At 51.7% G+C, this 13,016-nt stretch overlaps 1 protein-coding gene across 5 annotated transcripts in view; it reads right to left on the bottom strand.

Moving 5' to 3' along the window:
- The window catches only part of Cit (citron rho-interacting serine/threonine kinase), a 166,973-nt gene that overhangs the window by 14,529 nt on the left and 139,428 nt on the right, over nucleotides 1-13,016 (bottom strand). For 4 of the 5 annotated variants that reach the window (XM_028765441.1, XM_028765442.1, XM_028765439.1 and 1 more), the window contains 11 exons: nucleotides 10,333-10,470; nucleotides 9,679-9,859; nucleotides 9,479-9,570; nucleotides 8,588-8,692; nucleotides 8,177-8,346; nucleotides 7,037-7,117; nucleotides 6,748-6,883; nucleotides 5,252-5,391; nucleotides 1,887-1,979; nucleotides 466-574; nucleotides 217-345 (listed from right to left, as the gene is read on the bottom strand). In XM_028765441.1, coding sequence (XP_028621274.1) covers nucleotides 217-345; nucleotides 466-574; nucleotides 1,887-1,979; nucleotides 5,252-5,391; nucleotides 6,748-6,883; nucleotides 7,037-7,117; nucleotides 8,177-8,346; nucleotides 8,588-8,692; nucleotides 9,479-9,570; nucleotides 9,679-9,859; nucleotides 10,333-10,470 — 1,374 coding nt within the window. Of the gene's footprint in view, nucleotides 1-216; nucleotides 346-465; nucleotides 575-1,886; nucleotides 1,980-5,251; nucleotides 5,392-6,747; nucleotides 6,884-7,036; nucleotides 7,118-7,548; nucleotides 7,594-8,176; nucleotides 8,347-8,587; nucleotides 8,693-9,478; nucleotides 9,571-9,678; nucleotides 9,860-10,332; nucleotides 10,471-13,016 lie in introns of all 5 variants that reach the window. The other variant, XM_028765438.1, reaches the window with a different exon arrangement.

Here is a 13,016-nt window from a genome sequence, read left to right as displayed (position 1 = left end):
GAGTGGGAGAGGGAAAAAGGGAAGGAAAACTTAGAAGGAAAAAAAATCAAGAGAAAAGGAAGTAAAAACCAGAGGAAGACAGCGACCAGTGGGAAGCAAGGGAGGAAAGGCAAGAAGGCCACATCAGGATGGCCTGGCTGCTGCCCTGTGGGAGGGCACCGCAGTGGGCAGCCGTGATGCTGCGGACATTCTCCACCCCCTCGGCCAGGGACCCACCATGGAAGCACAGCAGGTATTCCTCCCGCTGCCCGGCGCTGCTCGCCTGCACGATGGCCACAGGGAAGCTGTTGGACGAGGAGGCGAACACAGCAGGTGCCAGCGTATGGTCGTTCTTGTCCAGGAACTCTGGGAAGGCAGGCCAGGCGGGGCTTCAGGGACACAGCCAGGCTGCCCTCCCTCTGCGGGCCCCCCCCCCCCCCCCGAGCCGAGTGGGGAGGGGAGGAGGACGGAGGATGGCAGCCATACCGTCAAGCGTGTACTGCTTCATATCAATCTCATAGAACTTGTTGGTTCCAATGAGGACGCTGTAATTGGTGAAGTGGATACAGCTGCAGGGCTCAGAGGTCTCTATCTCCTGAGGGGGGGGGCACAGAGGGGCAGAGATGACACAGGACCCAAGTTTCTGCTGCTCTGTCTCTGCCCGGAGCTCTAGCCAAGCCTCTGACACCATGCCTGCCAGGGTGACCTGTGTGGTACCTCATTATCGCAGCTCCACCCCGGCCCCAGTAGGCTGTAAAACCAAGGTGGAACTGCAGCTCACAAATGGGTGAGAGACGCTATTTCCACAGACAGGCAAAACAGTACCAATGTGTCCTTGCAGGAGCTGAGGGCTGGACTCTCACACCAACTCCTAACAGCTGGGGTGCCTGGCCTCGCGTCTGTCTGTGGGCTGGCTGACAATTTGCTGGTTTCTGACTTGAGGCTGTATTATCCACGCACCACTACTGCATCCCTGGTTTAACTGCCTCCTAATTATTTGAAGTTGTTTCTAGGCCAATCCTAATATCACGAAAACAAAAGGTAACCAGCCTTTCTCAGAGTGATGGCCAGGAATCCTGTTTGCCTGAAGCAATGGTTCAAACTTTAACCATCACCTTCACAGAAAATGTATCCAGCAGCTGCATACCAAGTCTGAGGAAACAGAGATGTGGGATGCTACCTTGAGATGACAGGAAAAGTCAAAGGTAGATTCGGCCTTAGATGAGGAAAAGCAGATCTTTCCCCAGCTTTACTGTCCCACTTGCGAATCAGAAAACCCTGAAGCGGCCGGCTCCTCCCTGAGCCACGAATGGTCGAGAGGCTCTGACTGACAAGCCCACAGAGACAACGGTTCACTAACAATGTGGACACATAACTCATTTCCCGTTTGACTCTGGTATTATCATGGCATGACCAGGCATGAGCCAGACTTGTCACTACACAACACACTTAGTCTGGGGACAGCAGACACTGTCACCAGAAGCGAGGCAAAGTTAAAGGCTGGAATGTTTCTCTTCCACACTGTGGTCATCCCTCACAAAGCATTCTGTCCTGAGGAGAACCAGACCCTGGATCGCAAGACAAAATGGAGCCAGTGCTGGCTTATCCCTTATCACCAGAAATCTCCAGGCGCTGATGCAGACGAGACAGACACTGTTAACTTCTAAGACAAAGCTGCCTTCTGTCAGCTCAAAGGGGCATCCCCCACATCCACCTTCAGAGAGCTGACTCTGTTGGGCAGATCCCACACAGAAATAAAGACAGAGGGGACACTGTGACTACCACAGGCTCTGGGCTCTTCCAGGAAGGACAGGTCTCATGCTTTAGACAGAGTAGAAAGGACCAGACACAAGCTATCCTCAAACCCAGCACGGTGGACCCCAGGGGAGGCGGGGCTGTTGGCTTGCCTTGCGGATGCAGTACTTGCTGAGGTTGTCATTGTAGCGGAGGATGACGACTTTGCTCGGCGTAGCGGCGCAGATGCAGAGGCTGTTCTCGATCTAGAAGCCATGGGGGCAAGAAAGAGAACTTGTCACCAGCACCAACTAGAACTCTGCACAAAACTAGACAAGGTCCCAGCCTCAGAACCACAGACATTTTGGACCAGATCGTTTTCTGTGGCGGAGGTAAGGACCGCCTGTACATTGGAGGACAACGGAAACATCGTGGCCCTGACCATCAGATGCCTGTAGCGCCCTTTGCTTGTGATAGTCAAAACTGTAGACATAGTACCACATGTCTCCTGGTCTGAGACTCACTGACTTAGCTGGGAACAAGAGAAGGTTGAGGGGCCAGGCGACATCTCACAGTTCATATGTGGATTTGGGTGGAGACAGACTTTGTTGACATTACCCTGAGAGGGGGAGGACAAGGTGACATGAGGAAGGCAAGGAGTAGGTACTAGGGAATTCTGTGAGGTGGTTCATCTCCACTGTCAACTGGATGATTTGGAACCCCTGAGGATATATGCACCCTGGGCAGTTACGGGCCACCTTTCCAGAGCAGACTATCACGGGCAAGGCTTCCTATCTGGTGCTGTGACCAGATCCCCTGACATAATGATTCGCGGGAGACAGAGTTTAACCTGGTTCTCAGTGAAAGGGGCAGCACATGGCTGTCATCCAAACCAGGTGGCAGGAGCTGGAGCAGTGGAAGCGGACACACGGACACGGACACACACACACACACACACACACACACACATGCACGCATGCTAGAGCCCAGCTTGCATTGCTCAGGTATAGGATCTAGGATGCCCTGCTTAGGGAATGGGCCGGCCCACGACTAAGGCAAGCCAGCTCATACTGATCTACATAAGGGAATCCCCCAGAGACATGGAGACAGGGCTCCTCCCCCAGGTGGTTCTAGATTGTCCAGTTAGCAACAAACAACGACCATTACAGGGTGCCCAGCAATGGGCTGGGCTCCCACACTGAATACAGCCACAAAGGAGGGAGCCTGAAGAGACCAGCATCCCTGTCTGCCTTCTGATACACACAGCTCTGAGCAAACAGCCTCGAGCTCCGAGCTCCGGCTGCCATGCCTTCCCAGCCGTGACAGACAGACAGAACCATGGAAAACTGAGCCAAACGGAGACAAGTACGAACACATTTGGGTCCAGAGGAAAACTTCTTCAGTCGGGTCGGTGGCTATAGAGTTCTACATAAAGATTCTGTTTCTACCTCCTTCAGTCAGGTTCTATGTCCCACCAAGACTGAAAAGAGATCCACTGCACACAGATTCCTAAACTGAAGGTCAGCAGCTGAAGAGTGGAGAGGAAAACACAAATCACTGGAGATGCTGCGTCTGGGGAGGCTGTGTGTATAATACAGTATGACGCTTTACCATTTACATGAACATTTCACATTGTTTTTAGTATTCCGAACAATAGAAGGAGCGATTTATAATTTTTAAGTTATTTTTGGAAATCAACATGTACGTTTCTTTTTTTTTTTTTTTTTTTTTTTTTTTTTTTTGGTTTTTCGAGACAGGGTTTCTCTGCATAGCCCTGGCTGTCCTGGAACTCACTTGGTAGACCAGGCTGGCCTCGAACTCAGAAATCCGCCTGCCTCTGCCTCCCAAGTGCTGGGATTAAAGGCGTGCGCCACCACCGCCCGGCCAACATGTACGTTTCTAAGTAACTCGTTGTTCATAGGAGAGACTTTATAATCCATGGGATGCTAATAAAAAGCTCACACATCCACAGACACAGGCGCAGCCAAAACAGTAGTCAGAGGACAATGCATAGCCTTGAAAAAAAACCCTGCTACGGAACCTAGTGAGCTAGATGAGAAACTCGGAGGATAATGGGGAAAAGTCGGAAGAGAAAAGGCAAAGGCAAAAGATAATGACAAAGTAACGCTGTGACACAGACTCCAATGCTGAGTGTGTGTGTGTGTGTGTGTGTGTATGTGTGTGTGTACATACATGCCTATGCACACACCATGGTGCATGGATGAAGATCCAAGTATGACCTTCCCACCCTCCACTCTGTTGAATGTGGTAGAACTCAGTCCTTGGAGCACAAAAGCCACTGAGGTCATCGAATCAGCTGAGCCTGCTTGTGGGTGGGGATGGGGAGTCACTGCCCTCAGCTGGACTCCTGCCATCTTTTCCTGGTCTGACTGCTCAAGGAAGGTGGGGTGCCAGAGTATACAGACTGGGGAAGGTTAACTCAAGGAGGGGGACTTATCCACCATCCTCCTGGCTCCGGGGAAGCATCACATAGGCTCCAGGGGACAATCTCGGATCATCAGGTTTATGCAGCCAAGCTGCCTTTCGACAGTCAAAGCTAGAGAGGCTGCATCCCAAAACAAACACTCGGTCTGGATGTCATCACAAGTGTACACAACTGTAAATATACTCTTAGCCTTGTCACATTTTAGATGAGAAGGCCAGCGATAGGTCAGTGTGTTTCTATGCTGAATGTTGATAGGTTGAAAACCCAAGAAAACAGGCACTAGCAGTTCCTGCTGCGCATTTGCTCCTCTCCCGTGGGCTCCTAACACCGCAGAACCCACACAGACTGGAGGGACCCAGGCAGAGTGCAATGGCGTCACCACAGAACCGTCTGGAGGCTTTTGTCTTTGTTACCCCGTGAAGGTACAGGACCCTGCCCACACTAGCACTGGAAGTCATCTGGGATGATGAAGGCAGGGCAGAGAGCACAGGACCCCATCACTGCGCACATGCACACAGCAGAGAGGCCCACGGCATCAATGCAGTTTGCCTTGCTTTGTTGCAAGTGGTGGTTCTGGAGTCAATCGCTGGCAGGTACCGAGGGACCGCCAAATAAATATCATTTAGAATTTGTAAGTTTCTAGTAATAAACACACTTTTTCTATGTTGAATTGCTTTTTTTTTTTCCAGGTTATTTTTGTTCTGTTTTGAGACAGGGCCTCATGACACATCTGTAGCAGGCCTGGAACTCACTCTGTAGACCAGGCTGGCCTCTCACTCAGAGCCCTGCCTGCCTCTGCCTCCCGAGTGCTGGGATTAAAGACAAGCACCAGGACAGACAAAGGCTTATCACACACCCTTATTCTCAGGCATTCTGCAGCCCTGTGTTTCACCTTCGGCTTCCGTGTTCCTCAGACATTTCCTTTAGATCCAAAGCCTGGGCCAATGTCTTATCTGCCCAAATTACTTCAGTACCAGAAAGAACCCAAAGTGTTCACAGGCTCAATTTTCAAGGTCATCCAGTAAGTTTGGTGAGAAGGGGAGGCCTGGTTTCCAGAACATTCCATCAGCAAAAGCCTGGAGGGGAGTTTACCTTGCCAGCAGCGAACAAGTGGCAGCCTTTGACGGCTTCGAATATGTTGGGGGAGATGTCGGGCTGGGCGGGAAGGTGTGACTGTGCCAGGGACTGCTTCACCTTCTTCACATCCACCAGACACAGGGCCCGCTCTTCCCCTGAGAAGAAAGACACAGCTGTGGTCAGGGGCCCCATCAATGAGGACACGGAGGACAACTGGTTTACCCGTGACTAAAAACCACAGGAGCCTATGTGGACAAACTAGGGGTGCTCCTTATCCAAGATGAGGGGGGCAGAAGGGATTCTGTGTTTGGACTATCTGTGTATAAGATGAAATACCTTGAGGATAGGATGCAGGCATATCTGTGGAATTCCTGTGTCTTGTACACAGTTTACAGTTAACTTTATACCGTGGTTTGTGTGTGTGTGTGGGAGGTGTCCTACATTTTGACTGAGACCCATCAAATAAGATACAGAAAGGAATTTTCCACTGGTGATGCCATGGTGACACCCAGTTTGAGACTCTGTGGAAGGTTTTTGGATTTTCTGATAAGGGACACCCTTGACCAGCACACATGTTCATTGTCTCGGCCCACACTTTAGATCTGAAATGAAAGCTGTTGATTTCTCAGTTTTAAGGTTCTTGGGGAATGGGGATAATTTTGCAGGCAAAAAAAAAAAAAACCCTAAAGAATCTGAAACATGGAGGAAAGAGTGAGTTAGAACAATGATGGGGTCCAGCTACTCAGATGTCTCCATGGTGAGAGAGACAGAGAGATGAGGACCTCTCAGGAGGTCACGGCCACACTGGAGCCGAGGAAACCAGAACAAAGGGCCTCATGGGATATTCCCAGAATTCCTACATGTGGGAAAGAGAAGGATCAGGAGTCCAGGGTCAGCCTGGGCTACATGAAAGCCCATCTCAAACAGAAAAACAAAGTTTGACTTGACTCAGTCTGTGAAGCCTTGTAGTGTACACACACATAAAATTTAACAGACAAGGTGGTCTAACGGAGGTCTTAGACCTCAGAGAGCAGTTCCCATGAGCTCATGAGAGGCTCTGTAAAGGAGCACGCCTTGACTAGCCAGTGTTCCTGTGTGGTGATAATTTGCTGGCTCCCAGCATGCTCCTGCCATGCTACCTGCATGAGGTCACCCAGCAAGGAGAACTTTTCACCCAGTGGGCACGATGCCCTTTGCGATTCTGAACCTTTGGGGCTGTGGGGTAAATAAACCTCTTTTCTTCAGCAGAAGCCTGGTCTCAGGTGAAATCTGACTCAGCATTCCGCACGTGGCAGAATGGTACGGTGTTCTCTTGAGTGTCAGGCTGGCAAGCTGGACATGGCCAGGGAGCCACATGTGGACAAAGGCCCACCAGCTGAGACACACAGCAAGAGGACGCTGCTGCTCCGGCTTGCTGCCAGGAGGCTACCTCTGTGCATCTCCATTGTGAAACTCGGCTCTCCGATGCCGCCCATGAAAGCCCACGAGGAGGCTGCGTGCTGGGTTCCCACCTGCTATCATGAGCAGCTTCTCCAGGTCCTTGACGATGTAAATCTGGAAGACTGCTCCAATTCCTGGGATGTGGGTTAAGGAGTTTTTCAAGACGTTCAGCGCATAGAGGCCTTCCTCGGTGCCCACCAGCACCACCTACCAGGACAGAGGTCCAGAGACAGAGTGTAAGCCAGACACCACAACGATCCCCCCTGCTTAACAGCAGCTAAGGCACACCGCCCCCATCCTGACAGTGTGTGACTGCAGCCAGCTGCTAGCTGACGGTACCCGCTGCCCCAGACAGCCTACCTGGTCGCTGAAGGGCAGGGTGCAGTTCATGTCAAGCCGATCATCACCTTCCAACTTCAGCAGAGAGTTTCCAAGTAATTTCTTTCCATATGTGAAGGAAAACAGAAAAGATGAGGCAGGGTGAGTGCAAACTATCTATGACCAAGCCGTCCAGAGGGACAGTGACCTAAAGTCAAGCTCAAAGGCACACAGTGGACCACAACCTCACACACGCCAAGCCAAGTGCGAGGCCACTGAGCCTGACCCCAGGCTCTGGCCACATCTCTTCACTGACACCCTGGGTCAGTGTCAATGGTTCCTCCAGTGCAGCCCTTGATTAGCCTCGGTTACAGCTGGGTGCAGACACACACAAGTGGGTGACGGAGGCACAGAGGCTACTCCGTGACAGGAAATGCTAAGACAGAGGTGCGGAGGGTTAAGGAGCTGTTAGGAAGGCCCCTCCCCCACCTCAACTGCAGCAAGAACACACAGTGCAGGTGTCCTCGGCAAGCCAAGCCTCTAGTTCTCTTTACCTCACCCCACACCGGCTGAAGCTCACGGCAAGTACGGTCAGGTGCCTATTATACACACAATTAAGGCATATTTCAGGACAAGGTTCGTGTGTGGAACAGGACACAATTCTTCTGGAGGCTCACAGTTAAGAACGCTCCCACTGCTAAGGGTCTAAAAAGTGCTGCTTGGTCCTCAGAGGAGCAAACACCAAGGAGCAGTGAGCACGGTCTGCATCCAGGATATTCCCAGAAGAGCGTGCGATTTCAGACCTGCCCACAGAGAGCAGACGCTGCAGAGGCAGCCGGACAGACTGCGTATGGCTTCCCGGAGCGCAGGTGCTCACCAGCACACTGGCATCTGTCTGCTCTGGCTTTCCAGTCAAAGTGCTTATAACTCTGGGACCTCAGGGAGTAAACCGGAGGAGGGCGTCCTTATAAACACTGTGGTGAGGCTGCTCCAGGCAGACCGCAGCTCCCCTGCTCTACACCACACAGCCAGTCATGACCCTCCCGACCCACGCACACCATCAGCTCTCAGACAGAGGAGCAGGAGACCCTGCCAGACAGGGAACTCCCACCATTCCAGTCAGTGCCCATAGCCACGCAACCCAAGAGAAACCCCGAACCCACGTCATGGTCACATACTCACAGCATCGGCTTCTGCCTTTTCCCTAGAAACTCTCCCACCTGCGACGACAGATTCTAAGGCGGTGACCCAGCGCTGCTTGTCAGGAAAGCTGGGTGCTAGCAAGTAGAGGGTTCTCCCAGGCCAGCAGGTGGTGTGTGGGTGAGACTCCATCTTCAAGATGTATGGGACATCTACAAGGTTTCAGAGAGCACAAGGTTGGCCTTGGAGGCTCCCTATCCACCCCCCAACAGGGACGATGATGTCACAGCATCAGAATCCCACCACACCCTGCAACTCAAGCGCCTGCTGAGATGGGGGACTGGACTGAGGTGGTCCTCCTTGGCAGAGCAAACTGCCACATCCCCATCCTGCTCCTCTCAACCTGTCAAACCCAGCCACCTCCTGGGCGGGGCTCTTCTGGATCCTGCTCACCTGCTTTGGCTGTATTTGCAAGTTCAGAAGCACCAACGGCACCATGAATAGATACGTCCCCGTCGGGAAGGCACAGCTCAAATTCTTCCACCGGCCTCTGTCCAGCTTGGTGCAAAGAGGAAGGTCGGAAAGAAAAACAAAAGAACAGGACCAAGAACGAGAGAAGAGAGGGAAGAGGAAGAAGAAGAGAGGAGAGGAGAGAAGAGAAGAGGAGGGGAGGAGACCAGAGAAAAGAGGGGACAGGAGGGGGAGGAGAGCAGGTGAGAGCAGGGGAGAGGAGAGAGGAGGGGAAGAGAGAGCAGAGGAGGGGAGAGGAGAGGAGGGGAGAGCAGAGCAGAGGAGGGGAGGGGAAAGGAGGGGAGGGGAGGGGAGGGGAGAGGAGGGGAGAGCAGAGCAGAGCAGAGGAGGGGAGGGGAAAGGAGGGGAGAGGAGGGGAGAGGAGAGGAGAGCAGAAGCGTGTATACAGAGCCGCACAAGGACGAAGAGTAGAAAGAGGTGTAGACAAAGCAGAAGGGGAAGATAAAAAAAAAATAAAGTGTGTCAGATGAAGGGCACAGTCAACTTTCTGACGCCGCTGCGGATTTGTGGGCTAGTTGACTGAGGCGGAAGCTCTCTGGTGTGTTAGCAGGTGGGATCTTCGGGGCAGCACCCTGCGGGTCCTTCAAGGGGGAGACCTATAGATTGAGTATCGCACCAATAACCTTTAGAGAAGTCACCTGGCTTTTAACTTTGAAAACTGGGAAAGCAGAGAAGGCTTGCGAGGCAGTCAAAAAATAAATTAATTAATCAATTAATAAATAAAACCAAACACTAAAACCAAACCCTTCACTCCAACACTTGGAGGCCTGGGTTAGCCGCGTGCAATGACATTCTCATGAATGACTAATTTACCTTCTCTGGCTTCATTGTCATAGATGAGGACTTTTGAACCCTCCAGGACAATGTACTTCCTGTCCCAGCCTTGCTGTCCTCGTTTGTTATTCCTGGGGAAAGAAAGATGGAAGAGAAAGATGTCAGAACGGAGAAGCAAGTGGGAGGGCTCCCTCCAAGGCACTTCCCTGTGACCCTGAGGCGGGCCACCCTGCAGGCACCTGGGCACTTTCATCCACCCTTCCAGGTGCAAGCTGCTGCTGGGCTCCTTGCTCTGGAGACCTGGGGAGTTCATTTTGTCACGGCAGAAGGCCTCGGTGAAGTGTGTGGCGTATTCAGCAGGCAGGCCACAGGTGGCGGGCAAGCAGGTGGAGCATTTGGGATGACACATCACTTGACATTCTAGAAGAGCAACCAAGAGCCTGAAGACAGGCAGCGGGCTTCCAGCCAAGGCCCCCAGTGTCTCCACCCCCAGTAGGACTGTAAGTGAAGCTGGACACACAAGCCATTCAGATGCTTTCCTAGGTGCCAGGCCCCCACAGGGACACAGAGGGCCACTGCTCTTGGCCTGTGTTCCTGGCTTCAGGCTATGCCGCCCACAGAGGCGTGTACAGGAGCCTGCTTGCAAGTTCATGACAATCACGCAAGCAGGGGAGAGACTAGCCTAACACAAAGTGGCCAGAAATTAACCCAGGTGGAAGCATTTGGTACACTGACACAGGGGTCGTGAAGGAAACAGTGTCCTCCGTCCCACCGAAGGGAAAAGCTTTGGCGGTAAATGTATTACACCACAATTTGGAACACCACCTCCACCTGATAGATCTTCCGGACGGAGACATGGAGGTGGCCAGCAGACACACGGCTGCGGCTCTTACCGAGACACTTGGATGCCTGGCGGCCGAAGTGCACGGTATCCAGACACACGGCGCACTTGGTGGCTCGCATGTTCAGGCCCACATTAAACCGGTGAGGAATGTTGTGGTGCATACGCTCTTTCAGACGCCGGCTGAACTCTGAAGGGAAAGAAAACGGTTACTTGGAAGGGAAGAGAGAATCCAAGGGACAGGAGAGACGGTCTCCGCTAGGACTGGCACCCAGAAGTTATTAGGCGTTCTTAAGACCCAGTACTTTGACTAGACATTTCCCCAAAGAGGAAAAACAACCCCGGAGAACCCGAGAAGATGCTGGCTGTCATTAGGCTTTAGGAAAAATGCAAATTAAAACCCACAGCAAGATGCCATGACACTAAAATGTCTGGAAACCCAGGGTTGAAGCGGATGCGGAAAAGTGGCATCTGTGGAGAAATGGCATCGTTCACACTTCCCAGGGGGACGGAAAGTGGTACAGCTACCTTAGTAACCTGGAGGACAGTTCCTCAAAAAGCTATACATAGACCACGATACACACAGTATTCCAGCAATTTCCACTCCTAGCTTCATGCCCAAGAGGACAGAAAACACACCCACCCACAAGAACACTGCACATCACTCACAGCGGCAGAACTTACAGCAGCCAACGAGCAGAGATACCTCAAACTCTCCTCTCAGTATAATGGGTGACATGTACCACCCAGACAATGGAATATTATTTAGCCATGTAAAGGAAAGAAACCAGCGAGGCAGTGACATGCTACAGTGTGGGTGGATCCCACAGAACGCTATGGTCTGGAAAATAAGTCAGTCACGGAGGGCTACATGTAGTATGAGCCCATGTATTTCAGAGAGAGACCTAGAGCGGCAGAACCTGAGAAAGTAGATCAGTGGTCGCCAGAGGTGGGGAGAGGGAGATGCAGAGTATCTGCTGACAGACCCAGGGGTTTTTGGTTTCAGGGTTTCCTACAGTCAGAGCAAGGGCGACCAGATCACACTGAATGCCCTGAGAATACTGAACTGCACATTCTCAGGAGGTGACTTACAGGGCATGTGTGTCGTCTCTTCATTAAACTCTAAAAGCATGAACTGTAAGTTACTGTAGCCACTGGATGTGTGTCTAGATCTGTCTAAATCAGTAAGACGTCGCTCTGTGACCTGATAATTACTTTATTTAAGAACAGACTCCTGGCAGAGGCTGCCTCTATGGTAGCATCCATGTCTGTAGGCATGTAAGGGCGGGCGGGCGGGCACTGTTATCTGAGACAGGGTCTCAGTCTGCAGTCCTGGCTGGTGTGGAACTCGATCATGACGCAGACCACTCTGGCTTGATTTGCCTGTGTCTACCTCTGCCTCCTGAATGCTGGGACTAAAGGTGCACCACCAGCCCAGCCCTAACTATTTGTAAACACTTAGTCATGAAAGACAGATCTAATGCTTTTCACAGAAGTCAGTTTAAAAGTACTAATTATGAACTGCAGAATGTATTATTAAATTAAGAACTGACTGAAGAATTCCTTTATGCCTGGTTTTTTTTTTTTCATGATTAACCTTTTGTTCAAAACTTTTTACGTCTTACATTTCTATCCCTGCCTGCTAAATTAACAAGCCCCACCCCTACCCCCATTTACTGGCTCTCCCTCAACTGTACACAGACAGAAGCCTGGAACATCCGCCAAGCCCAGCACTGCTGGGGTCTCCTCACTGTGCCACGGCTCTTCCTTTCTCGGGAAGCTGTGAGGAGTCACTGACGTGACGGGACACAAACGCATAGCAATACCCAGAGGGTACGGTACACACCAGGAGGGACTTGGGGAACACGGTGCCCAGAGACCTGCTCCAGGACACCTGTCGGTGGATGGACACCTGTCAGTGAACATCTGGCCGGGGGCCATTCTCTCCCATCTGGAAGACTTTCAGAGTTAAGCATTCTGGACCAAAGTGTCCCATAAACACAGCAACAAGACAGCATCGTCGAGATTCACAACGTAAGAAGGCTGACAGTGAGCCGGGACTCTACTTCCAAGGCTTCTCGACCGCCACCTTCGCCCTTTCCAAAGGTCCTTCCCCTCTGTGTCACACGTTGATTTTGAGACCACAAAGGAGACCCTTCACACTGTCCGTGGTCATAGCAACTGGCCACCAGTTGGTCACATTTGAAGTGGCCATAACCTTTCACCCACGGACTCATTTCCTAAGAATTCACCCACCAGCCACTCCTAGAAGTACAGAATGTCCTGTAAGGAGTGTGTGCAGCAGGGGCAGGTCTCCTTGGTAGGGGACTCTTACACCCACACGTGGCACACTGCTGAGTTCTTTGCCAGAGGGAAGTACATCTAATACACGCTGACAAGGTACTTTAAATAACACTGAGACAGCTTGCAGGGTACAGGACAACAGACCTGAGAAACACAGGTTAGTGTTCTCAGGTTCTCTGTTGCTTTTACCGTGTAGCCCCGGCTGGCCTGAAACTCACAGGCATCTGCCAGCCATTGCCTCCTGAGTGCTGGGATTAAAGGTATACACCACCAGGCTATTTCATGTTCTTAAAATATATTCTTATCAGGTACAGGACTCAATATTAACACGAGCTACTGCTGGAAACTACAGCAGTTGACTCTGGGTAACAGACAGGGAAGGAGACTTTTAGTAGCTTAGGCTGGCATCATGCAGACAGGTTTCCCGTGACT

The sequence above is a fragment of the Grammomys surdaster genome, unplaced genomic scaffold, assembly GCF_004785775.1.
Source record: "Grammomys surdaster isolate TR1022 unplaced genomic scaffold, NIH_TR_1.0 164, whole genome shotgun sequence".
Classification (NCBI taxonomy): Eukaryota; Metazoa; Chordata; class Mammalia; order Rodentia; family Muridae; genus Grammomys; species Grammomys surdaster.
The sequence above is the reverse complement of the archived record's forward strand: the minus strand, read 5'-3'. Positions and strand labels throughout refer to the sequence as shown.